General features: G+C 37.2%; 1 protein-coding gene across 4 annotated transcripts in view; it reads left to right on the plus strand.

Annotated features, from left to right (window-relative positions):
• JMY (junction mediating and regulatory protein, p53 cofactor) overlaps positions 1 to 27,754 on the plus strand; it is a 69,862-nt gene that overhangs the window by 16,584 nt on the left and 25,524 nt on the right. For all 4 annotated transcript variants that reach the window (XR_015701031.1, XR_015701033.1, XR_015701032.1 and 1 more), the window contains exons 2-5: positions 2,480 to 2,653; positions 13,949 to 14,099; positions 16,333 to 16,502; positions 26,345 to 26,510. Coding sequence is in view for 1 of the 4 variants with exons in the window: in XM_087742055.1 (XP_087598181.1) it covers positions 2,480 to 2,653; positions 13,949 to 14,099; positions 16,333 to 16,502; positions 26,345 to 26,510 (661 nt within the window). In the remaining 3 variants the exon portion in view is untranslated. The remainder of the gene's footprint in view (positions 1 to 2,479; positions 2,654 to 13,948; positions 14,100 to 16,332; positions 16,503 to 26,344; positions 26,511 to 27,754) is intronic.

Below are 27,754 nucleotides of genomic sequence, written 5' to 3' on the forward strand. Positions count from 1 at the left end.
GGCACTCTCACACCAACTTCTGCAAAGTTGTGACTGTCTTCTAGACTATCAGAACTCTTAAATAGGCCTTAAGAATGGTCTGTAAAGGAAAAAAAAAAATACCTGCATTGTATTGTTCTGTTCCTGGGATGACATTACTTAAGATTCTCCTTTAAATGGTGATAAGTTTTCTCCTAATTTTTGTCATTTTTTGTTGCCCTGTAGGATTTGTATCCTAATAGAATAGTAGGTTTTCACAATGAAACAAATGTGTAACTTTATTTGATAAGAAGATACTAATAGCCTAAGCAACTAAAAGGAAATTAACATCACAGTGCTGTAGTCCTGCTGGTAATAATAGAGACCCTTCTTGCAATGGGTGGCTTGAGAAGAAAGGTTTGGGTTTTCAGTACCTTGACAGAGGGATAATCACAGCTTTGGGACTGCAAGAGGGTTTTCTGATAGTGTCGGGAGGAAGAAGGAGAAGGCTTGAGTATAGCAACCCTGTTTTTAGACACTAGCAACAAGCAAGAAGAGCCGAGGAAGAAGGTGGCTTTATAGACTAGATGGATAAAACAGCTAGTAGGCTGGAATAATGCATGAAATCCATAGGGACTGAGGACTCAAACCCAAAAGCATCTTGGGATGGCTTCTGTCCCTATAATTGCAGGTTAGGTTATGTTTGTTTAACCCTGAAAGTTCATAAAATGTTGATTTTACAAAGTATGAGCCAGAAACCACTACCCAGTACTCTCAGTGAGAACTCAAATGCCACAAAACATTATGTGCTGCTGGAAGACAGCAGAAGAGTGTAGCAAATGACCTAGCAATAGGAACAATTTCCTAGGTGAAGTTGTTTAGGTAATGCAACAAATTGCCTCATACTACTGAGGAATGTCACATCTGTTCTACACCATCTCTCCTAGACCTTTCATCTCTGCTAAGCCTTGCTAAGGGAAGGCTCTTTCTGGCTTGTCATCTGACCATCATTTTAATGTTGAACATGTAAATAAAGCTGCTACAAGCCTCTCTTCATTCTGCTCTGCATCCTCTCTCTAATCTTGCCTGTAGTGCTTCAAAGGAAGCTCAGGTGGGGTTAGAGGGATCTTTAGCCGCAAACTTTACGTTATGAAGAAAGAGCAATTTTTTCTTATCTGGTCAGGTAACTGAAACACAGCATAGTAATATAAATGTAATGAAGCAAACTGAGTAGACAGTATGGTAATCAAGGCTTCTCTTGACTGTGCTGGGATATAAATGAATGAGACACCAAAGGACTGTTGACCAAAGTTTCAATTTCTAATCTGCCGTTCCCTCTATTTTGTCTTCCAGTTATAATACTTGATGCAGTTGAGTATACTGAGAATATGTCATGTAGGCTTGGCATCCAACTTGAATGAACAGAAGATATGATGTGCTTATTCCATAGTGTTCCTAACCTATGTTAAGTTTAAACAACCTTGGACTGTGAATATATGCTTTTGAGGTGATAATATAAAGGGCAAAAAACTTCAACTTTGAAAAATACATGAGGGGAATTAATTTCAGATAATCCTGTGTTTGTAAATACATCAAGTACTCCACAGGTCTGTATAAGATTAGTTTTTGTTAAACAGTTGAATTTTTTTTTTTTAGAAATGGTAAAAGATTTCCAGCAGCATGTGAGGTCTGCCCAGGCAAATGCCCAAAATAGATGCAAAACAAGCATATAAATTAAAAACATGCATTGTACCAAATTTGTACAAACAAATGAATTCTCAGCTTCAGAAGAACTAAAGGAAGGAATGGGCAGACTTTGATGTTGTGTTTTCTCATGTGAATTAAAACAGAAGTTATTTTATTTTAAATATTTCTTTAAAGATTATAATACTTAGATAATTTCCTTTTTTAAAAAAAGTCTAATGGAAACTTCATGCATTTGAAATTTCATGCCTAAACTGTCTAGGCTAAAATCGTAAGCTGGAAGGCAAAATTACCAGTAATGCAGATCACTGTTTTGTTTCGTATAGATTCTTGTTTGTGTTTGGAGCTGCATTGATATAATGGGGCTGTGTGGGTCTAAAGTACAGACAGGCGCCCCCCCCCCCTCCCCCCATCTCCTTTCCTATCACTCCTTTCCCCCTGACACCTGAAAGTGGGAAATGTGTGAAGTAGCATATTTGATTAATATGTTATAGATTCTTGTACTAAGTTGCTTTTTGTGCTGGCTTTGTGCTCATATTCATTACTTCCCAGAGATTTTTGGAAAGAAAAAAAATCAATAGGAGTGCTGCACATCTTGAGTGAAGGTTATGGGAGACATGCTCATACTTGACTGGCTAAATTCAAGATGTGGGTGGGGATTAAGATTTTTTTGTTTTTTTTTTGTCTGAGTGACGATTTTGTGGGAGAGGGAAGACAATACAAGAGGGTAGGTTAAAATTTTTTTTTTTTTAAATGACTGTCACATTTAGCAGGAATGTTTGAACACATTCACTAAAATTGGGACCTTTTTCTACAGCTTCTGGAAAAACATAAGAACACGGAAAGCATGGTAGAGCTGCTTGAACTGTATCAAATGGAAGATGAAGCCTACAGTAGTCTTGCAGAAGCTACCACAGAGCTCTACCAGTACTTACTACAGCCATTCCGAGATATGAGGGAACTTGCAATGCTTAGAAGACAGCAGATAAAGGTATGGTAAAGGTAACTGAACTTCTTATTAATGGGGAAATCATGCTTTTTAGTTACTACTTACTGTTTATTCTATTATGCAATATATGCAGCGATGGCTTCTCCACTAGAGGCTGACCCTATTTTTCTGGTTCCTCCACTCAGAGGAGTGCTTTTGAAGAGTGAGAAGATCTCTGACATATGTAGCTAACTATCACCTGTTTAACTTACTGTGTTTGACTGGTCAAGTTCATAGCTGAATTTAATAGGTGAAACTTAAGATTTTGTGATGACTGGCAATACTGACTAATATATAAAATAGAAAGAAACATATGTACAGTATCTATGCTATTGTTAGTTCTTTTAAAAGATTATACAGGAAGTTACTTTTCACTTTAGTTTTCTGAGATAATCTGATAAACCATGAGAAGTCAGTAGCTTCTCATTCAATGTTGTGAAACACTTAAACGTGGAAGCGTATTAGAAGTATATAATGTTGTAACACTTTAACAGTATATTTTCCTAAGAGCTAAAAAAGTATAGCCAGCTGAAAAATACTACATTTTGGCAAAACTGTTTTATAATGCGTATGTTTTTATTATTTAAAAATAATTCTAATTTTAAATACTTAACCAAAAATAAAAAAGTCATCTTTATTGCACCTTAGAAGTACTTTTGATAAAATCATTAGTTCATATGCAGATTATTAAGACTGTAGCCTTCTGATTCTTCTAATATATGTGCTGTAACATAGAAACTAAAATGGGTTTATTTAATCTGTATTGCAAATGTCAATTTATCTCAGCCTGGCACCTTGTTCAGTTAGCCAACATTGGTTTTACTGGTTTCAATTTTAAAATACAGTGTTTTCTCTGGTTTTGATTATAGAATGAGGGAGGCAGACAAGAGGATTTACAATTCCAAAACTGTTTTATTCTGAGCTATTGCTGTGTCTCTAAAGTAATTTTTCAGAAAGTTCAGCAATCTGAAACTAACTCAGTGAGGTAATGTGATGATATCTGAACTAAAAGTGCTTTTTTTTCCCTGAATGATAAATGTTGCTGCATAGAGAATTGGGATGAATATTTTTTTTCAGATGTATTATACGGTTGAAGATTATGAACACTACATTTAATAAAAAGCCTTCTTCAAAGCATGATGAAATAGTTCCCATTTTATTTGAATTTGTAGCAGAGGAAAAGATTATTTTTTTTGTTCTTTTGTCAGACAACAAAAGATAAATATCATTGAGTAGGGAATATGCATTGAGTTGTGTTTTGTTTTGGGTGTGTTTTGTTTTGTTTTTTAACCTCAATGATCTCTTGAATTCCAGTTCTAAAATACCTCCTTTTCTCTTTTTCCTGAAAGAATAACCTTGGTAAATGTGTTGGTTTTAGCTGGGATAGAGTTCATTTTCTTCATACTAGCTAGTATGGGACTATGTTTTGGATTTGTGCTGAAAACAGTGTTGATAATACAGGGATGTTTTCGCTGTTGCTGAGCAGTGCTTACAGAGAGTCAAGGCCTTTTCTGCTGCGAAAAGGCTGGGGGTGCACAACAAGCTGGGAGGAGGCACAGCCGGGACAGCTGACCGCAGCTGACCAAAGGGCTGTTCCATACCATATGATGTCATGCTCAGCATATAAAGCTGGGGGAAGAAGAAGGAAGGGGGGCACGTTTGAAGTGATGGCGTTTGTCTTCCCAAGTAACCGTTACACGTGATGGAGCCTTGCTTTCCTGGAGATGGCTGAGCACGTACCAGCCGATGGGAAGGAGTGAATGAATTACACTGGTACTGGTGAGGCCGCACCTCGAGTACTGTGTTCAGTTTTGGGCCCCTCACTGCAAGAAGGACATTGAGGTGCTGGAGCATGTCCAGAGAAGGGCAACAAAGTTGGTGAAGGGTCTAGAGAACAAGTCTAGGGAGGAGTGGCTGAGGGAACTGGGGTTGTTTAGTCTGGAGAAGAGGAGGCTGAGGGGTGACCTTATTGGCCTCTACAGCTACCTGAAAGGAGGTTGTAGTGAGGTGGGGGATCGGTCTCTTCTCCCAAGTAACAAGCGATAGGACGAGAGGAAAGGGGCTCAAGCTGTGCCGGGGGAGGTTTAGGTTGGATATTAGGAAAAACTTCTTCACCGAAAGGGTAGTCAGGCAGTGGACCAGGCTGCCCAGGGAAGTGGTTGAGTCTCCATCCCTGGAGGTATTTAAAAGATGGATAGGCGTGGTGCTTAGGGACATGGTTTAGTGGTGGACTTGGCAGTGCTAGGTTAACGGTTGGACTCAATGATCTTAAGGGTTTTTTCCAACCTTAATGATTCTATGATTCTATGAATTCCTTGTTTTGCTTTGCTTGCATGTGTGGCTTTTGCTTTACCTATTAAACTGTCTATATGTCAACCGATGAGTTTTCTCACTTTTACTCTTCCGATTCTCTCCCCCATCCTGCTGAGAGGGGACTGAGCAAGCGTCTGTGTGGTGCTTAGTTGCCAGCTGGGGTTAAACCATGACAGTAAACTTCAGAGGCATGTTCTGTATAGTTGTATCTAATGTACATTAAGTTCTCTTCCTAACTTGGCAATTTTTTGAGTTATAAAACTTGGTCATCTGTATTATGTGGTAGAGAAAGATGCCATCTCTTGTTTTTCAGTTCGTTGTTTGAGAGGAAGCAGTACTTGTATCTATGATGACAAAATATATATTACGCGGGGTAGCTAGGGTAGAAGAATTGCTTTATAAATAGAACTTGTGCATGAAATGGTTTGTGTTAACTTGTTGCATATGTTTTTCTGGCAGGCTTAATCATGGAACAAAGATCCTTAGCTTTCTATAAATCCTTATGGCTGGAATTAGCTCCATTTTTATGCATAACAGAAGTATTTCTGATGCCTACTACCTCGGTGAAATGAGTGCTGTGAACATATAACACTGTTTACATATAAAGAGTGACAAACAGAAAGATAGGTAGGGCAGGGTAAGGAAGGAAGGAGGAACCTGCAGAATGTGTTATTAAAATGAAAAAAAAAAATTACAAGGATAATTAAGCCTGAATACAAGTATCAGTATTTAGTCAAAATTGCGTATGCCTTCTGTAATTACTTTAACGTTTTTAGACCTTTTCTCTATTAGGTATCTAGTCTTGATTTGTGGGAAAGTTATTTTAGTTTGTTCTTTAAGAATTTGGGTTTATTAATAAGTATTTTAATCAGTTTCCTTTTGTCAGCTCTCAGAATAAGTTTAGGAGGAAATTAATTGCTTTGCCTGTAACCTTTGAGAAGAGTATATAGTGTATTCTCCTTTTGGACCAAGACACAAAAATTGGAAGATACATCATGAGTGTTAAATTTCTGCTGTTGCTGTGAAACTTTTAGCAAGAGACAAGCCTACAGGAGGGAAGGGAGAAACAAACATGAAATTGTCTGCTCAGCAGAGGCTTATTAGACTAGGACAACTGTATTCTCTGCAGATTCCTTTTTTGGGGGGGAAAAAACCCAAAAAACCCCAAAACAAACAAACAAAAAACCCAACATAACATCCAACCCAGAACAAAAGTTCATAAAAAAGTTAAAAAGTTGAAATATTTAGAAGCTTGAAAATGCAGATTAGTATTGTCCATGATAGACATGATAGAAGTATTTTTTTCTTTTTTGTTTTTGTATTTTAACTTGATTGTATGCTAGTTTTTCAGGTGTATTTTGCCTCATTTAGTGTGACAGATGGATCATTTAGTATGGGTGAAGAATCAAAGCTGTATTGTGAAGCACTTAAATATTGCTGAATTTGGAAAACATAATGAAAAAGGTAGAAGATTATGGAAGGAGAAAAGGATGGCTCATTATGAAATGAAATGTCACTCTGAAAAAATCACTTCTGCCGAATTTTTTTATTTAGTTATGGACTAGTCATTTGACACTAGGACAATGTGTTCAGTGGTGATAACGTTTCTCATTTTTTGGGCTCCCAGGTTCAGAAACCTAGTTTTGTTTGTAGAAATGCTTAATATTTCTAAGTGCTGCTCAAATCCATGGGGACCTCCCCCTAAGCATGGCAAAATGCTTACCAGATACCATGCATGCTTGAAAAAAGCACAGCGGTGTTTGGGACTTATATTTTTGAAATATATGTGGTATGGGAATAATCCTGCTGGCCTCAAGGCCTTTATGGGGAACACACAAATAAAAGCCAGTTCGTAATGGAATAGTAGTATCAAATTGAGAAATGCTTATCAAAGAAGCAAGTCTGTACTCATTTTAATCTTAAATTGTAAGATATGCTTACTAGACATATTCTGTGTGTCTAGTATGGCCATATTTTGTAAGGTAAGTGTGAAAAGTTGTATTGATAAGCCAGCCAAACAGTCAGAACTATAATTATGTTCACTAAGTGCTGGAGAAGCTAAAATAAAGGAATTGAAGACAGTATTATAATTTACATACACATAAAAGCTGTGCTGAATTTGTATAGGCATTTTTAAGTTTCATTATTTCTGGACTGTTGCTGATTTAGATGTAATACCATGTAAAGGCATTCAACCGGTGAGTTAATTTCATGTTTATTTCACTGTTTGGGTTAGCATGTTAATTTCAATGTTTCAGTTACTGGTCCATTTCTTCTGATTTCAGACTCTCAGACATACCATAGGCATCAAGCAAGTGAAGCTTGATATTCAAATGCTGTATTGTATGTTTTGGGCTATCTGTATATTTTTCCAAAGATCTGGGAGACAAGTATGAACTTACAACCACAGGGCGAACAGTATTTATAGATTATTTTATCTAACATTAATTTTGAATTCTAAATGGATTTTAAGATGCTTTTTTTTTCTAGAAATCAGACTTCAAATGAACTCAAAAAAGCTGTAATATTTCTGACCCTAAAGTTTTGAACTTTTATACCCACAAATTTTTCATTTATCGAAATGGATCACTTTCCTGTGAAAATTTATCAGATGTTTTGTACATCAAGAATACACATTGGCATAGCAGAAAAGTAGGAGGTAGTAGGCATGAGTAGCTGGAAACCTGAGGGTGAAATGCTTCTCCCAAAATGTGGAAGAAAAAGAGTAGATACCTGTGCTGTGGTGCCTTTGATTTCAGATAGTTAAATCTTAATTTATTAGATCCTCCATATATAGTGCAGTCTGCTTCTGAAGGCATGGAGGGGAGGGACCAGTTAGTGGTTGATATTTGGCTATAGAACTTATGTGTTAATATGATCAAACTTTAAGCCCTTTAAGACTAAAATACAAAGTGTTCTTTGATACAGGATACCAAATCTGGTTATTTAAAAAAAAATAAAAATCTTTCAAAAGCATAACTTCATGGGCAAAAACCCAAAGCCTTTAATGCATGTACAGTTTTGTTCATTGGTCTTCATAGAGAGAAAGAAACTACCAGGCTACTTTGAATTTTTATGGTCTTATAACTGTGGACAGTACTTCACAGACACGTTGAGTAGGCACTGTGTTTGATCAAACCCCAGGTGAAATCAGTAGGAGGCTTTCTTTTTTCATGCCTTTTTGTTTTTCTTTTCTTTTTAATGTGCTCGGTATTAGACTAAAGATAAAATGTAAGATAAATTGTTTCATAACCTACATGTAGATGCCAGCAAAACTTTGACACAAGCATTCTTGAAGGTCTGAGTTGGACTGGATTTGCTTAACTGAGAACTGATAATATCTTGATGCAGATGAGAGCCTACAGTCATCATTACCTCTCAGTTCATCTCCAGGAAACGAGAACATTAAAATGTAATTATATATTACATATATTTAAAAGCACTCTTAGTTTCATTGCATACATATTCATTATTTTCACTGACATCTTAATTCACTTAAATGTGAGGGGTTTTTAAGGACTTTAAATACCCTAATGCTGAAGCCTAGCACTGGAAGTAAGATATTAGAGCAGCATATAGCTTGATAATTCATCAAATTCAGGTTTTTTTTTAAATTGTGGAATGCTTTATTAGTCTATGTTGTGCTTCCTGCTGTAGCTTCTTTATGCAGATACTGGTATAATTGAAAATGTAACTCTGGCTCAGACAAACGTGGATTTATTTGTTGGTTTAATACTTGATGGTGAATTGCAGTAGTGAACCTTATAACTAATTTGACCTTGATATAGCTAGCAAAATAGAATTACCTAAAAAATACTTAGAGACAATACTTTTAAAAAAGTCTCACAGTCAACTGAAGATGTTTTGGGGAAGGGAGTGGATGTCAATGCTTCATACTCTTCAATTTGTAGTGTTGCTCCCATACATCAAATGGATGACTTCTGTATTGCATAAAACCATGGGTTTATGATTGACTCTTGAGTAACTGATGTCTTAGTGAGCTCATTTTTGAACTGTGCATTTTTATTTTTTTTTTTTTTAAGCCTCATATAATATTTTTGAGTGCATGGTGGTCTTGCAGTGAAAAACACTAATACAAAGCTACACAAGGCACATTGGAGGACACTAAAGCAGAACTAATTAAAATGTACAATGACTTGCATGGCAATCAGCTCAATTTCATTCCTCCCAGTTTGCAAACCACACCCTCTACTAGTTATAGACTAGTGACTTGCTGACAAGTAGTTGATGAAAAAGTCTGGTAAAAAAACCTAAGATAGTACTCAGTGGAGAGACTGAAACACTTCAAAGAATTCGTAAGTCTTTTTTAGTATATCTGTAGTTGAAGATGTGTCCTCATGTCATCAGAAATCATAGTTAAATAAATGTAGCTTTTGGAAAACCCGTAAAGAAGAAACGGTAATCTAAGTTTACGCAAAATAGCTGAATATGCAAATGAAGGTCATAAACTTTGTTGAAAATATTGATTTCTTGTTTGAGAAACTGGTGTAATATGCTGAATTATGCTATGACAGTCTTTATAGTCTCAAAGTCTGTTTCAGAACGGTTATATGCCAGTCTCTGTTTACATTCTGAACTATAAGTCCTCTATATTTATTATATGAACTCATAGCAAAACATTTTGCTGGTTTAAAATCGGGTTTATGGGCTTTTTGAAAAAATAATGCTCTAAACAGGCGATCTGATGGAAGGTGGGGTGGTAGTCTGAATCAGTGAGGAAACTGAACTCTTGGTATGAGGTTGCTGACTACAAAACTGTGTCATGTATCTGAGGACTTAAATATGCCTGTCTGCAAGGTCAGTAGTGTACAAAACTGCTCTGGATGTTCAACTGTAAAACTGCTTAATAAGACGTGTAGAAAAACATGATTATCTTTGAATGCCAAAAGGTTTGGGGGTTTTGTTTTGTTCTGGTTTGGGTTTGTTGGGGTTTTTGTTTGTTTGTTTGTTTGTTTTTCCTCCCCTAAAAAGTTCCCTTACAAAAGGCTGGGCTGGATAATAAAACAGCAGGTGAGATTGTCAATAAATAAAAAGTAATGCATGTGCAGAAGGGTGATGACAACCTCCAAAAGTATACATGCACATTTGTATGCACTTTATTAACTATTACTCCTAAGGAAAAAGGTATGAGAATCATCTTGAGGAGTTCTGTGAAAATAGCTTCCCATTCAGCATTTTGAAAGAGGAAAGAAAGGTTTTGAATTATTGGGGGGAGGGACGGGACACACAAACAAACAAAACAGAAAACAACATTACACCTTTGTATATACCCATGGTATCCTTGCATCTTGAATGCTGTAGTTTTAGTTTCTCCTCAAAAACATACTGTAGGATCAGAATAGTTACGGGATGTCAGTGAGGATAGTAAGGGTATTTCTCTGCAGACAGCCTCAGTACAAGGACAGAATAAATGAACCAGATTGCCTTAGTTTGGAAAGCACATGATTCATGTAAGATAAGAAAGAGACCTATAAATCATGGGTGATAAGGGGAAGAAAATACTGAATGATTTCTTTCAGTCTCTTTTGTACTAAATAAAATAGGGGCCCCTCAGTGAACTCGTGGTGCTTTAATTAAAACAGCATGCAAAGAAAAGAAAAACAATTAAACTCTTATTAAACATACCTTATGTGTTCTGTGGCAATAATTTCAACAGTTTATGGACACTAAGCATATATGTGTTCCAGAAAGAGACAGACCCATCAGTGACTATTAACAATGATTCAGATTAGCCATCAGCTCAGGAAACCTCTAAGCCATTTAGTACCAGAAGTTGGAGTTATCAATGTGTCCATACCTCGTGGCTTAATTTTTTTTCTCCAAGTGCTAGTAATAATTACAGGTGGAAGCAAGGGCCAAGACAGCCTTGGATCTGACCTGAGATTAGGATATGGGGGGAAATGGTGCGGACAGATGCAGAATCAGAGTGTTCATTCAAAAAGGCATCTTGATGAAACTCTGAAAGGATGTTAAACATGCAGAAGATACTGAATTGTGTGTCTGGAGATGTCTGTGAAAACTGAAGATGTATGATTTTTTCTTGTGCAGTGATAGAGATAGGGAAGGAGAAAGAAGGTGAAACACTGGAACAGGTTGCCCAGAGAGGTGGTAGATGCCCTATGCTTGGAAACATTGAAGGCCAGGCTGGATGGGGCTCTGAGCAACCTGATCTGGTTGTAGATGTCCCTGCCGCTTGCAGGGGAGTGGATTAGATGACCGTTAAAGGTCCCTTCCATCCCAAAACATTATATGTTTCTGTAAAAGAAAGAAGGAAGAGACTTTGATGTAATGTTATGCAGGCTATGGAAGGCAAGGAAAGGGGCTTAAGGTCTTCAAAGACACAAAAACTTGATCATGAGCGTGTAAATTTTTCAAGTCCATCTTTACCGAAATCTGTAAATAGATTGAAATCTGGTACTTTTTTTTTTTCCCCCCAGCAGTGCTCTGAAAAAACAGGTTTTTGTAAGCTTTCATGATATTTGCTGACTTTATACTGGATCTTGTATGGCTTTATTTGCAGTTGTTACAGTTATTTTCAGTATCCATTGGTATTTTTATGTGTTTAATCTGATTTCTTCTTGTCTAATACTTGGGACCTTATTATTTTCCTTTTTTCATTATAACTGTATATAGAAATTGTCAACCATATTTTGAATTCTTGATGGACGTGCTTAACATTTTGTCTATTGTATACATTTAAGCTTTTCTTAACTGAAGATTTAAAAATCCATCCAATCCTTTTCATCCACAAATGGAATCTAGAACATCCAGAAACACTGAAGCCCAGTTGCTTTAACAGTTGAGCTCACTTGCTTAAACAAAGTTTTCAAATAACTAATAGAATATGTCTTATTAAAAATATTTTTTTAAATAAGGCTTTCTTTTTGAAAGTCAGCTTTTTTTTTTAGCCTGGAGCTCAGTCAATGCAGCTGAAATGTAAATAAAGGTTTTATGATATACATGTGGATAAATAAGGAAGACATAACTCAGGATGCACAATTTAGCCTTAATTCTGTCAATTGTCAATATAAAGTACTTTAACATAGTGGTTTTAATGCTCCTTTATATACACTTTCATGTGTCTGAGGAAAAAAACAGTTGAATAATCCCAGTCATTCCTCTTACTCTTGCCACAACCCTAATCCTCTATGATTCTTCTCTTCTGAATACTTCTTAATTTTTCAGCATTCTCCATAGTTCTGGAAAAAACATTCACCACTGCACTTTGCAGTGACATTATTGTTTAGTCTTCTTTCTGTATGTCCTAATGTCTTGTTTGCTTTTTAGTTTGTTACTTCCTTTACAGTCTTTATTGACTTGTGTATGTCGTTCTCCTATATCTTGATTAAGATAATCAAACCCCCGTAAGTTTGTATTGCTAATCCCAGGCTCCAGATATTTTAAGGACTCTAGACCATCCAATGTAAGTTAGTTTGCCTATATTAACATTAAACTCCATGTCAGGGTTCATTAGGATAAAACCAGTAAAACTGTAAAGCCCTTTTTAAAGCTGAGTGCTTTCGCTTAATGTATTTGGGGCTGTGCATATGGAATTATAACATATTTGGGGAAATAGTGCTGGGTTTGTGCTACCAGCTGGAAGCATAATTAAAACCTGTGAGAGTTACGTTGAGAGGTCCCTGAATGGATGATGAAGCTGAAATGCATGCATTATTGCTAATATATCTATCCCACTATGGTTGCAATTGGTTGTTTGGCCTCCTGGAATGTGTTGAGGGAAGGTAGCTGAGTGTTTGAGCTGAAATGCTCAAATGTATGAAGCTGTTTCCTTTTTGTATATTGCGTCTGCCATCTGTAGTGCTCCCTCAACTTACTTTTTTTTGTTCTTATAATTAATCGACCTGCTGCTGTTACATCTCGTGTTTTTCTCCTTTTCTGCCTATTACAAGTCCGTCTAGGAGAAGGATAATGAAGGGAGCTGGAGAGATATGACAGATCCCTGCTTAAGCTATAATGCGACCTGGCCCAAGTCTATTTCTGTCAGTCTTGTCCATTCTTGTCCCAGCTGTCTTCAGAAAGAACCTGGGAAGTATTATAGATCCTTGAGGACTATTTCTTTATTTAGGAGTTGTATACTATATAAAACTTAACAGAATCCTGTAGTTGCAGGTCTGTTTCTCATCTTCACATAGTAAACTTGCTTTATTCTCTTCAAAACTCAACAACAATCTGTGAACCTTTCCAGAGGAGAATGTTTCCAGTAGAAGAGTCTTGCCTCTCTGATTCATCCTCAGTTGCTCGCAGGCTAGATTCCCTAATCCTTTCGGTTTGTTTTCTCTGAAGAACTAATTTGTTTTCTTTCAGAAACATATCCATACATTGTAGAAATGTGTTCTTTTATGTTCTGTTACTCTGAAGCAATAGCTGATGGAAATAGTTGTTTATGTGATGTGTTGAAGTTAATGGCTTCTGCTGTTTCTTCCTCTTCTTATGTGCTTTCTGACAATCACTTTTGTGAAAGCTGTCATAATTTTCTTAGTTTCAAAGCATTATCTGAAGTAAAGCTTGCAAAACATGAAAGTCTTCAAAAGTGAGTTTCATCATCACAGGAAAAAAAAATTATCTTAGCCAATTTTACCATGAGGCTTGGATTCTTCTCAAAGAGAATATAGGTGTTTTTAGGAAGAATAGCTGGAATGTTTTGGGTTTTTTTGAGAAAGTGATTACTAGAAAAGAAACTGTAGATTTGGCTATGTGATCTAGTTGTGAGATGAGAGGTTTTTCTGTTAGACCACAGTTTCTCTAGAACTTTGAGTCCAGATGAGGAACTTCCAGAAGAAAAAGTGAGTTTGAGAAAATGTTGGAATGGAAGCCATGGTGATTTGCTGGTAGTTTTCTCTCCTTTTTGTTTTTTATTCTTTCTTAGCCACCTTGAAACTGGTTGCTGTTGGCAAAATAGCAACAATTAATTGTGTTGTTAATTATGGACTGATGTATTTTCAGATCTCAATAGAGAATGACTACCTAGGCCCCAGAAGAATTGAGAGTCTGCAAAAAGAAGATGCCGATTGGCAGAGAAAAGCCCACATGGCTGTTCTTTCTATTCAAGATCTTACAGTTAAATACTTTGAAATCACAGCTAAAACACAGAAAGGTAGGTATTTTCTACCATCCTATCCATTAAATAAAAGATCTTTAAAAAATTATTTAATACAAAAACTTAGGTATTTTCTACTATCCTATCCATCAAATAAAAGATCTTTAAAAATTTATTTAATGTTTACCATGTTCTGTATTGTACTGGGATTTATTTTTTTCATCAGTCCTCCATGAGGAAAATGCAGTTATTATTACCATTTGTTTTTTCTTCTGTGTCTATTTGAATCTTTCACCACTACGCCTTTTCAGAACATCATCAGAAGTGAGCAGAATAGGAATTTTAGATAAAAATTTCACAACCACTTTCTCAATGTGATTGTATTAGCTGCACTTTACATTTGCGAAGGATTTAGGGAGCATAGAGTCCCTGATGGATTCTGTCTTCCATACTGGATATGGCAGACCATCATAGTAAGTGTTTATTGCCTTTCAGTTTGTTTCCTTTTCCTGTCTCCCCTGCCTTTCGGTAATTTTTTTCATAGCTCTAAATATTAAGCAACAGCTCAGTTGAACTACTTGGTGAAAGCTGCTCTGTTGTTCAGAAATCTTCGTGGATATAACCTTGGCATTTTTATGCTTGAAGAATGTGGCAGTTTTACTAAAGAGGTCGTGCAGTAAAACCAGGTGATATGATTTGCCATGTACATCAGTGTTCTCATCCTTGTATCATTTTAACTTAAGTAGTCGATTTATTAGGGCAAACACACCTGAAGATGTGGTTTCATGTCGCCTGTTTTAGTTTGACTGTGGGCTACCACTGACAGAGTTGATGTCCCACTGTCTTTCCTGCCTGACTGCGGGTTCCTGTTTCTTTCTTTACCTTGGTGCTAGTGATTGTGCAACCAGATAAATGAGTTGTACCCCTGGGAGAAAATCTTTTTTGATGGGTAGGTTTCCTGTCATCTCCCTGCATGACAGCTAGATCTGCTGTCACTGCAAAATGATTCCTTTTGGTGTCAACCCAAGTTAAGTATAACATGAAACTCCACCTTATTTTGAAAAAGTGACTAAACCAGTTCAAGCATGTTGGAATGAATTTAATTAGAGCAAATTCTAAATGTATTTAATGAGTTTGGTTCCTTTTCTAGTATGACAAAGGCAGCATAGAAAATACCCCATTAGTTGATAAAGAACGTATATTTACAGTTATTTACTTTCTGTTTTGTTCACATGCCTCTTTTATGTACAGCAGTCAGGATTGTGGGGAAAAACACTGGGAAATGAAATGCTTGGAGACCGTTTACAACCATAGACCTTTGGTGTACAGGTTGCTTGCCTGTTTCGTTAATATTTTGGGGTTTTTTGGCCTCCTGCTGATCACAGGGTGGTCTTACATACCAAAATATGGCAGAGGAAAAACACATGAGAACATAAAGATATTTTTTATTACCTAACAACACCATGTAATATCTTCTAGCAGTTGGGGACTGAATGTGTGACTTTCCTGGCTTTTGCTTTACAAAGCTAAGTGTACAGTGTCATGTGATTGTTCAGAATCTCATGTGTGTTAGCCTAGATGTTGTCTAGGGCTAAAGAATAGAAAATCTGTATCAGGCAAGGGACTCCTGCTACTCTGAAGTCTTCCTGAAAAGGTTCTCATTCATCCTTGCATATTGAGATCAGATTATAATTTGTTTTGTTAATTTGAATTAATTTTGTGAAGCAACCTGCATTTTGAGTTAAAAGATAAATGTAATTTAAATTTAATACAGTATTCTTACATAATTGCACTTGAGGTCAAGGTGAAATTTTTGTTTTAAATTGTGATTTTTTTTTCACTCTGCAGATTTGTTTACACTTGTGAGTGCACTATAGAAGTTATCAAGGGAAACTAGTAGCTGATAATTGGGGCTTTCAGAAGCAAGGAAATTGGGGATGCAGTTTAAAACCACATGGTAGCATTAATGAGATATTTTCATTAAGTCAAGAATTCTGAACCAGTGGTTCAAGTGTTCAGGTACTGTGTATTCAGAATCGTCCTTCTGTGTATAACAAAAACTGGAATTATAATGATAAAACAATCAACAAACAGCTAATTGCATATTTACATGAATCCTAAGAGTACTTACATCCTAATTTTGAAGGTTAGTACTCTGTAGCATGACTACTCCCTGCTAAGAGAACTTTGTGTGCTTTTGGATACCAATGTGTCATTGTCTTTGCAGTAGAATCACTAGTGATCTGAAGAGTAGACTGGTAAGCTGTCTGCCTTTTCTTCCTTTCTGTAGCTGTGTACGATCGAATGCGAGCAGACCAGAAAAAATTTGGTAAGGCAGCATGGGCAGCAGCAGTGGAACGTATGGAAAAGCTTCAGTATGCAGTTTCTAAGGAGACACTGCAGTTGATGCGTGCTAAAGAAATCTGTTTGGAGCAGAAGAAACATGCATTGAAAGAGGAGGTAATTTTTCATACTAATACTTAGAATTAAATTAAAGAATGTTGATGTACTTAAAGAAACCAGAACAAAACCCAAAAAACCCTGGGCTTCAAAGTCACTATTTTTCTGCTTTTAATAATAAAAGTTTGTATTTAAACTTTTACTGTACTTTACCACATTAGACAAATGAAGTTGCAATGTAGGTGTGGTGGTTTTTGTGCCACTTATTTATATTTTCTGTTCACCTTTTCTTGGTTAGTCAACCAGGAAGACAATTTTTACTGTTAATATTTACAGTTATCCACTGAGATGAATAAAATGAAGAGAAGGGATAGGACAGAAATCTCCTGCTGTGTAATCTCCACACTTTAGCTCTCAGAGGCATGACCACCTTTTTGGAATAGTTCTGACATTCCAGATGGAAGGTGTCTGAATATTAGTAAATACACAACTAGCCCGTTGTACTGCACTCTCTTTGTCTCTGCCTACCCTAGTTATTAAGGCAGTCTTCCAGAGGGGGTTGTGCTAGCTACAGCTTTCCTGAGGAAAGAGTGTGTGCATTAAACTGTGTTTAAATGTCTTAGCAGGGAAAAAAACCCACATTTATTGGGCTTTATGACACCTCCTCAAAAGCAAAAATGCTACAAATCCTCATATGGATGTTTGGTGCTAAGAACTTACTGTCATGCTAATGTTAATTTACATTCTATCCAATCAGTTGCTTGGTTTTAGAGCACTTTTCAAATGCTTCAGCAAAATTTGACTGAACCAGTGGCTCTGTTATGAAAAGGTTATACAGAGAACTCATGACTTTAGCACTGTATGGATTGGTAGGCTTGTAAGCCTGATAGACTATATGCCTATTTTAGGAGCTTCTGTAGAAGACAGCTTGATCTGCAAGGAGGGAGAGTACATGCAAGACCCAGAGCACGAAAATAAAAAGTTTGCTCCATTTCAATACTCTTTATATTTAGAAAGCCAAGAGTTGTCTGGAAACCTGAGTTTATCAGGCTGCTGGCATCCTTAGCTAAGAGTTGATGAGAGAATCCAGCAGTACTGTTTGGAAGTATTATATTTAATATGTTCACATATTTAGGGCAGCCATGCATTGTCTTTTCTGTAGCACATCTTATTTTTCTCCCAGTGGACACCTTCCATGAATTTTTGTTGAATGAGATCTCAGTCTGGTAAATGAGCGATTGATTGTTTTGATGTGCCAAAGCATTAGGGCTGCATAGGAAAAGGAGAGGTTCGTTGCAATGTACTGGGCAGTGAAGGGATCTGAACTGAGAGGTTAGGGCTTTTGGGGACAGAGAAATGAGGAACATCTGATGGATGTGCATGGGCATGGTGCTTTGGGATGGTGTATTACAAGGTATAAAGATTTCTGGGTCAAAACATGGTGATGGGGAGATACAAGGACCAACTTCTGTTCTGAAACATCTTTTTTTTTTTTATTTGAGAATGTAATAGCCCCAAGTATGCAAAGTTGGATGGGACAAATGTCACTGGGAATCCCATATTGGAGAAGAAGGGTTGCAGTCTTATCATAAAGAAAATATTTGGTGATTACGTTAGCTGGTGTATTTGGAAGAGATGACAGTAAAAAAAAAAACCAGCAACAACAGAAAATGGAAACATGATACATTTTCTCCTTTAAGCTTAAGAAGTGAAGACCTTCCTGCTGTGCTTAGGTATATAAATTTGCTCTCACTGAGCAGGAAAAGGAGATGCATAGGAAATAATATACTTGTTTCTCTTGCACTTAATTCCTTCCTCTCCAAATCTAAACTGGCCGTGCTGACTGATTTTTAAGAGGGACAGTAAAAATATCCTTGTTTCTGTAGTTTTCATTTAGTGTTTTTTTGTTTCTGAAAATGTATCGACACTGTAAATATCTAAAAAGCTACATTTTCCAAGTTATCATGATATGAAAATCACCTGGTTAGGTGATTAGGATAGTTATAATTTTTTTTTATTCGACAGCTGAAAATGTTAGCCTTGTGATTATTTGTGTTTAAAAAAATATTGAAAGAATAACTCTACACAAATACTTATCGTGCTTTTTTACTTTCCTGATTTGTACCTCTTAAGTTCCAGCTGTTGTTCTGAATTCTCTTTGAGGGGAATGATGAAAACTTTCCTTTTGAGGTAGACCAGAGTTTGCTTTTGTGGACTGGTTGCCAAGTCTTATCCTCATGACAGTAAACAGAAACATTAAATCAGAGTGAGAATCCTTTGTAATTCTCTAAGTATGTAAAATAGTTTGGACAAATGAAAGTGAGTGACTGGAGACTTAAATTCCAAGTCCCGTCTCACATATATAGGATTCAGTCACTAGTCTTCTCTTTTTTTCCTTCAGAAGCATACAGTTCAGTTCTAAAGATACACTTCAAAAACAATTTTTAATTTACATGATAAATGTTCTGTGATATTTTCATAAAGAAAATCATATTCCAACAAAGTACTGCTTGGGTTTTTTAAGAATGTTTTTCATAGTTTCATAATTCTAAGAGTACTTTCCTTTCCTTTCCTGTACATTGAACCTGAATCAAAGATATGTTTGCTTTCAATGACTTTGAGTATTTAAGCATATCTTGCATTTCGTGACTGTCATTTTACTTTTGCCTGAGTTTGATGCATCAGCTAAGATAGGAATTTTATTAAAGATTCTATTCAAGAAGGCATGAATAGCTGTTTCTGGAAAATTAATCTTCTTTCTGTAAGAAATGGACAGTTATTTTGGTACAGATGCAACACAGTATTTTTTGGAAAAGTATGTTTCACCTTGGTAGCTTTCATCGTATCTTTTTAAAAGCTTTTTCTTTCTGTGACAGCTTTTTGGAAAGCCTAAGTATGAAGCTAAAACTGGGAAATCTTTGAAGATTTATTTAAACATATTAGAATTATTATTTTTAATAACAGATTAGGAATGCTTTTGCCTTCTTCACTTTCAGTGTTCAAATTGGCAAACTAAAATTGGTCATAAAAATGACTGTCTTTTTCTTTAATCTTACATTAAATATTTGTGTAATATTCTTCAGTTCAAAAGACTTAGAAATAAAAACTATTTTAAGTGGTCATTGTGTTTAAAGAAAATAGAAGGCAGAAAGCTTTAAGCATCCCAGGTGAAGTAATGAGGTACATTCTGTGGACAAAACTTGGAGTCATAGTTAGGCTTTTAATAATGCAGTGAGACATTAGAAAATTACTCATTAATAATGATAACCTACTTTGGACTTAATAGTTATCAAAACCCACGTAAGGTCTTTTGAAATAACATTATTAGAACATAATTTATTTTTGTACTTTTTTTTTCCCCAGAGAATGACTGGGTAATCTATTCTAAAGAGTAGTAAAGAGGGCAAACCCCAGCATTTGAAGAGACTTCTTTTGTTTTAAGGATTTTGTACATCACTGACATTTAGTTTCCATTTGCCGAGAGAAGGAAAAAGATCGGGTATTTATGGTCACTTAAAGACTCACTGCAGTGTTAGAAAATCAGAACTGAAATACATTCTCTGGCAAATGGTTTAGCTACTGTTTCCTAGACATAGAAGACAAAAACAGGATATTGCTTTAAAAAGATTAAAATGCTCAAGAAAATAATTTAGCGGGGTTTGAGTTGAGGATTAAAACAGAAAGAATGACAATTCAGATCAAAGACCAGGTCTGACTGTTTATGAGGACATTGTTGGTCATCAGCAGGTTGTCGATGGATTTTTGAACATTTAGTCTTGGAAAAGAAATAAGTTTATAAAAGCAGTGGTACACCCTTTTCATAGAGAAAAGATGTTTCTTTTAGTGTCTGAAATTTTTCTGATTGCCCAGGAGACTAATTGTGAGTGGTCATCTTACAATATTATAAAAAAATAAGGTTATCTGGTAGTATCATGGCCTGACTATAGCTGACTCCTGATACTTAATTGGTTGGAGGAGTACTTCTGTTCTACAAGTTGCTAGGTATGAGTGAGAGCCTGCCTTTTTCAGTGACCAAAGTGCTCTGTGTTTCCATTAAAATAATTTAGAAATTCTTTAAATTTAACTTCTCTTGGTTTCAAGGATGAGCTTCCATATTCACACTTGAAGACCTGAGTATTTTTCTGAATTTTACTCCATTCTTCTGAGATTTCTTAGACAGCAACAGTGATGAATTAAAATGAATACTTGAACTAGAGAACAGTCAGGATTCACATGGGGTGGACTGAAACATGACTTTGTATTCTAGTTGAACAGTTAACAGATTACTTAAAAGACTGGATAATAGAAAATTTAATAATGGCTATTAATATGTGTTGCTAGGGAAAAGTAATACAAAATTTTACCGTGAACTGCAGGTTAATTAGTTTTTAAGTGACAGCGGATGAAAATGACCATGGTCTTACAACCTAGTAGCAATGCAATTGAGCCACCAATGGAACAGGGTGGTGCAGCAGCAGATGCTCTCCAGTCTGTCAAATCAGGTATTTCCAGCAAAGAGAGATGTGTTAGTGTCACTGCACATTGACTTGTGAGGTTTCTTCTACACCTTTCTTCCATATGCTTCTGATCACCCAAGAAAGAACAGTTTTAACTGGAGCAAGTGCAAGGAGAGCTACCACAATGATGCCTATTTTACAAGAGGAAGTTGTTTTGATAAATAAAATGAAGGCTGAGATGAAAATTGCTGGCCACAAAAATAGGAGAGTTGGGCCTAGTAGCCCAACTGTAGGACCTGTTGCAATAGGACAAGGAGTAATGGTTTTAAACTAAGAGGGTAGATTCAGACCAGACGTAAGGAAGATATTTTTTACAATGAGGGTGGTGAAACACTGGAACAGGTTGCCCAGAGAGGTGGTAGATGCCCCAATCCCTGGAAACATGCAAGGTCAGGTTGGACGTGGCTGTGAGCAACCTGACCTCGTTGAATACGTCCCTGCTCATTGCAGGGGGTTTGGACTAGATGACCTTTAAAGGTCCCTTCCAACCCAAACTATTCTGTGATTCTATGAAAAATACTAATGGGAATAAATATTAGTGAAGAGCAATGTGTGTTGCTGTTCAGTACTGGCGCAAGAACAAATGGTATTATCTGATTGTGAAAACATTGGAAATACAGAAGAAGGTTTCTGGCAGTTAGGAGGGAGTATCTGGAACAGACTTCCAATGGGAGTAACAAACACAGAGTTTTCTGGAAGCTTTTTGTTTTGCTTTTGTTTTTACAAAAGCAGAATAAGAACAACAATAACAACATGGAAATTATTTTAAGAACTCAGTTTATGAAAGCAGTTAATTTTAGATTTGTCTGAAGGCATTCCGTGGTGGTGGAAAGCTGGATTTGATGGCCCTCACTTCTGTATTCCATGTTTGGCTATTTTTCTATTAATTTGGTCATCTATCCATTTAGTATGTGTGTTCATAGTTCTTGTCAGAGGCTTTCTGTTTTAAGCCATTTTATCTTTATTACCAATGTGTGGGTTTACAGATGATATATTTCTGCTCTAGAACTGTTGGGAACCATGAGTTCCTGCTTAAGTTCTTTGCTTAGCATGAATGAGACAACAAAGACAGTAAATGCTGTTACTTGAATTAGGGCCAGAGAGATTAAATTATTTTCTTGAGTTAATGCAGGAGGTTGTGGCATAGCAGGAAATTGAACTCGGATCTCCTCAGTTCTAGTTCTTTGTCCAACTGCAAAATGTTTCTTTCCTCTAATATTCTCACATTAAAGTTCTTCCTGTTTCTTTCAGCATGTTGATCAGCCTGAGACCTACCAAGGATGCAGCAAATTACTAGTACAGATTGGATAGCAACTTGTAACATTAAGAACTGAACCACTCTTAAATTTTTAACAAAAAATGCTGAAATTTTCCCAAGAGTGATGGTATTGTTTTGAATTATCACACATATATAGTATCTCACATAAACTTTTAACATAAATCGTTGAAATTAAAGGTCCCCATTTTTCATGAGGGGCTATTATGTATCTAGGATATCTGCCTGAGAACCATATGACTATATTAATTTCCCATTGCTGTTGCACCTGAAAACTGAATATCATAGAATCATAGAATCGTTAAGGTTGGAAAAGACCCTTAAGATCATCGAGTCCAACCGTTAACCTAGCACTGCCAAGTCCACCACTAAACCATGTCCCTAAGCACCACGTCTACCCGTCTTTTAAATGCCTCCAGGGATGGAGACTCAACCACTTCCCTGGGCAGCCTGGTCCAGTCCCTGACAACCCTTTTGGTGAAGAGGTTTTTCCTAATATTCAACCTAAACTTCCCCTGGTGCAGCTTGAGGCCATTTCCTCTCATCCTGACACTTGTTAGTTGGAGAAGAGACCGACCCCCCACCTCGCTACAACCTCCTTTCAGGTAGCTGTAGAGAGCAATAAGGTCTCCCCTCAGCCTCCTCTTCTCCAGACTAAACAACCCCAGTTCCCTCAGCTGCTCCTCACAGGACTTGTGCTCCAGACCCTTCACCAGCTTTGTTGCTCCTCTTTGGACACGCTCCAGCACCTCGATGTCTTTCTTGGAGTGAGGGGCCCAAAACTGAACACAGGGCTCGAGGTGCGACCTCACCAGTGCCGAGTACAGGGGGACTATCACTTCCCTGGTCCTGCTGGCCACACTATTCCTGATGCAAGCCAGGATGCCATTGGCCCTCTTGGCCACCCGAGCACACTGCTGGCTCATGTTCAGGCGGCTGTCAACCAACACCCCCGGGTCCTTTTCCACCAGGCAGCTCTCCAGCCACTCCTCCCCCAGCCTGTAGCGTTGCCTGGGGTTGTTGTGACCCAAGTGCAGGACCCGGCACTTGGCCTTGTTGAATGTCATACCGTTGGCCCCGGCCCAGTGATCCAGCCTGTCCAGGTCCCTCTGTAGGGCCTTGCTACCCTCCAGCAGATGCACACTTCCACCCAACTTGGTGTCATCTGCAGACTTACTGAGGGTGCACTCAATCCCCTCATCCAGATCGTCAATGAAGATACTGAACAGGACTGGCCCCAACACTGAGCCCTGGGGAACATCACTGGTGACCGGCTGCCAACTGGATTTGACTCCACCACCATGCTCTGGGCTTGGCCGTCCAGCCAGTTTTTAACCCAGTGCAGAGCGCACTTGTCCAAGCCATGAGCAGCCAGCTTCTCCAGGAGAATGCTGTGGGAGACAGTGTCAAAGGCTTTACTAAAGTCCAGCTAGACAACATCCACAGCCTTCCCCTCATCCATGAAGCGTGTCACCTTGTCATAGAGGGAGTCCAGGTTAGTGGAGCAGGACCTCCCTTTCATAAACCCATGCTGGCTGAGCCTGATCCCCTGGTTGTCCCGCACGTGCTGCGTAATAGCACTCAAGATGATCTGCTCCATGACCTTCCGTGGCACCGAGGTCAGGCTGACAGGCCTGTAGTTCCCCGGATCCTCCTTCCGACCCTTCTTGTAGATGGGTGTCACATTTGCTAACTTCCAGTCAGCTGGGCCCTCCCTGGTTGACCAGGACTGCTGAATATAGTGGTGTTGTACCTCTAAAACAGACCAGGTAGCTGGCATCATCTGTAATGTATGCTTGTAGGGTAATCTGACAAGATTTGCTTGTCAGACAGGTCCTTTATCAGGCAGACGCCACTGCAGCTGAATGAAATACTGAGCTGGTATAAAGTGATTAGCTGATACTTTTGAAGATGGCCCATTTAGGTCTCTATGCAGTCTTTATACAAAATCTGTGGACTTAAATTTGGGAACCTCTTTTTTTAAAGAAGAAAAAATAGCATAAGTTTGAGTGAATTTCACAGTTCACTGACAAAGCAAAAGTTCTTAGCTGTGGTAGAAGTTTGAATGACACTGTCTTAATCGGGGGGGGGGGGGGGGTGAGGAACCCACAAAAAACAACCGCCGAAAAAACAAACCAAAAAAACCCCACCACATTTTGTTGCTGTGGTATATTTTTTTACAATGAGAAAATCCTTTGGAAATGCCAAAACCCAGGATACACTGCCTGACCAATGAACATTATCCCTCTTATATGGAAAAACTGGAAGATTCAAGAGAGTCAGTCCTTTTGTCTTGAAAACTAGCCTCTAATTCACTCCAAATATGCCATCATTGTAATTTACTGTTCTGGTCACAATTAGTAACTTAATATGGAAGCAGAGTAATAGAATGGCGTAACAAGACATTTTGATGTCACACTGGACTGAAATATACAAATTATACATTATTGATTGTAAGATTTATGATATTCACTTAAGGACTTATTGAACCTTTCAGACTAATAGTTGATATACAAAAAATGCATTCAGTAAATATACAATATAGTAGAAGAAATTTTTAAAATAGGTGTTGCACAAATTGATTCACAGATTTTCTGTCTCAGTCTTACATGGAAAGAAGTATAACATACAGAACTGTTTCCTTAGTGTTTAATTGAACTGTGAAATCCCTGACAGTGGATAATGATGCAGGTGCTAAAAGCATACATGTCATAAAAAAAGGGATAGGACAAATTTATGAAGTAAAATCCAGTAAGTCTGTTTTGTATAAAAGGCAGCACTCTGGTTTAAGCTGCGCTGCAAGCTGTGCTAGAGGCTGGTGAAATACTTGAGGGAGGTATCACTGCACTGCCTACTATGTTTCGTCTTCCTGGATATTTGCAGTTAACCTTTGTCCGAAACAGGGTATTGAGTAAGATGGATCTTTGATTTAATTCAGTACAGATATCTTTCTGTTTTAGTATAGTTACATTTAAGCATGTGTGATAAATAAAACCAAGGAAACCCATTTCTGGCTATTAATTACAGATACAGTTTTACACCTTTTAGAAACCACCATAATGTAAAAACACACTAGCAAATATTTTTTAAAACATGTAGTTTCCTAGGTCCTGTATTTTTGCTTGGTAGACATCTATTTTTAATGATTGAATGTCTGTAATACAGAAACTGGACCACGTTTCATCAGAATGGTAAGGTAGATAGATCACAAATCTTCAGTAAAATTTAGAATTACTTCCATCCATTATCTGGGAGAAACTATCAGAGATACATTTCGTGAGCAGGTAGAGAACTTGGATGTGGCCCCAACTCTTCTGCATGCAGGTTGTAGAGCTGCATGGCTTTGAATTCCCTCCAAAGTGAGACAGCACATAAAATTCCCTTGCCTGTCAGTATTTCTTAAATACGGTCTGAATGGCTAACTGTATTGAGCAGTTAAATCTTGACTGAATGAAAGAGGATGGTTTGAGTTCACTTTGATTGTGCCTTGTGTTACTTTTCTATGCAAAGATATGACACAAACAAGTGCTAAAATATATATAAATATTTTAATCTACATCTTTTTTTCTCCTGTGAAAGACTCCAGAAACAATGAAACTCCTCAGTTAAGGTGTCATTACAAAAGGATCAGTCCAAGTAATTATCCCTGTTTCTACTACCTTTCACCTTTTTCCCTCAGTTCAGCTTTAATGACAGTTTTAACTCTAGTTTTCTAGATGCCATTAGCAAAACAACTTTTAGACTTTTTGGGCTGAAGTTAAGAAAATACTAATTTCTTTATGTATATTCAGAGAATCAAGTAGTAGAGTAAAAGAGTGGTAGGGATGTTTCACGCTAAGCTCTATATGACTTGTCACTTTGGCAGTCACAAAGACTAATCCAATGCCATGGCTTTTTTTATTGCCATATAGGAAAAATGTCAGATATTAAAGATGTCTGAAAGTGTGTGGCTGATCAAAACCTATCTTCTTGTCTTGATGTGTTCAATTTTAACATGTTACATTTGGTGTACCAGACTGTATTTAGCTGTAATCGTAAAGTCTGTGGTTTTGTTCTCCTCATTATCCTGGAGTTGTGTGGTTTTTATTGTTTTTTCTCTTTCCATTTAGATGCAGAGCCTGAAAGGTGGTACAGAAGCCATAGCCCATTTGGACCAGTTAGAAGCTGATTATTATGATCTACAGCTTCAATTATATGAAGTGCAGTTTGAGATCCTGAAATGTGAAGAGCTGCTACTTACAGCCCAGCTTGAAAGCATCAGAAGACTCATGTCAGGTGCTTTATGCATTTTAATTAAGACGTAATCTGTAAAAGACAATTCTCTTCCTAAGAGTCTAGTAAAGCATGTGGGAATGAAACAAGAAGAGATTATTTATCATGTGAAGAGCTGGATCTTCTAACATAAGTACTGTTAAATTAAAATTTACACCTGTTCATAATGCATATACATATACATACGAAAGTTTTGGTCTGGTTCTCGTTGCCTGTGTTTGGAAATAAGCATGTAAGATACTATGTAAGTTTTGGAAAACTAAATTCAGGGAGAAGGAAGTATCTTAATTACTGGACTTACCTCATTAAAAATTTGCATTGGTGGTATTAATTTCTTTGAAGTGATTGGTTTTCAAAAGGTATTCCTGCAAATCAAGAGTCCTTCAGCTAAACTTTGAAGTTTGTTGTGTTGCCATCTTACTGATTTAGAGCAGTGATGCAAACCTTATGTTTCCAGAACCTACTATACCTTGTGTACTTACAAACTATAGAAATGGTACAGGTAAATCAGTGTTTTTGAATCCAGTTCTGTCCTTTGGACCTTTCTATACTTCATGTTTTTATTTACACAAGATCTGTTTTATTGTTCAGTGCATGGGTTTGCATAGCAAATTTTGTTATGGATAGAAAAGTCACCTAAGAAGAGAGATTTGAAGCTGGATTGTATTTTGAGTTGCTTCTGGAAAAAGAGAAAACATAGGTATCACGAATTCTTTTCACTGTTATGACAATCTCCTTTTAGGCTTGTGATGGCAACAACTGTAACTACATGTATGGAAGATAATGATTGAAAACTCTGTAAATGACTTACAGAAATGTGACAGCTTTGACTGGGTGCCTCTGTGGAGAGCTAGTTAGTGCTTTGGAGACAGATAGTTTTTGTACTTGGGAAATCAGACATTTAATTTTGGTACTGAAGACACAGTATGGTTTGCTTACCTGGACTGAAGGAAATCCCTTGAACAGGAGGCTGAGAAGGAATGTGTATCAAAATCCTTTCTCTTTGAAACTTTGAAGAGTTTTGGATTCTGTTCTGATTTGAGGGACATCAGCACCGCTAATGAAGTCCCAACAGATTTTTTTGAGAGCGTGATTTGATTTGACTGCCAGTTGGTTGTAAGCTAGAAGAAAAACATTTTCTTTTGCAAATTCAACATGTTGGATCTGAAAAGTATCGAATGATAATAGATTGTCATATTATAAACAACAGTAGTAGTTTTTTACTGTCATTAACCAAATACCTGCAC

This window comes from Nipponia nippon, unplaced genomic scaffold, assembly GCF_047370975.1.
Source record: "Nipponia nippon isolate SJK-2023a ecotype South Korea unplaced genomic scaffold, ASM4737097v1 scaffold_8, whole genome shotgun sequence".
NCBI lineage: Eukaryota > Metazoa > Chordata > Aves > Pelecaniformes > Threskiornithidae > Nipponia > Nipponia nippon.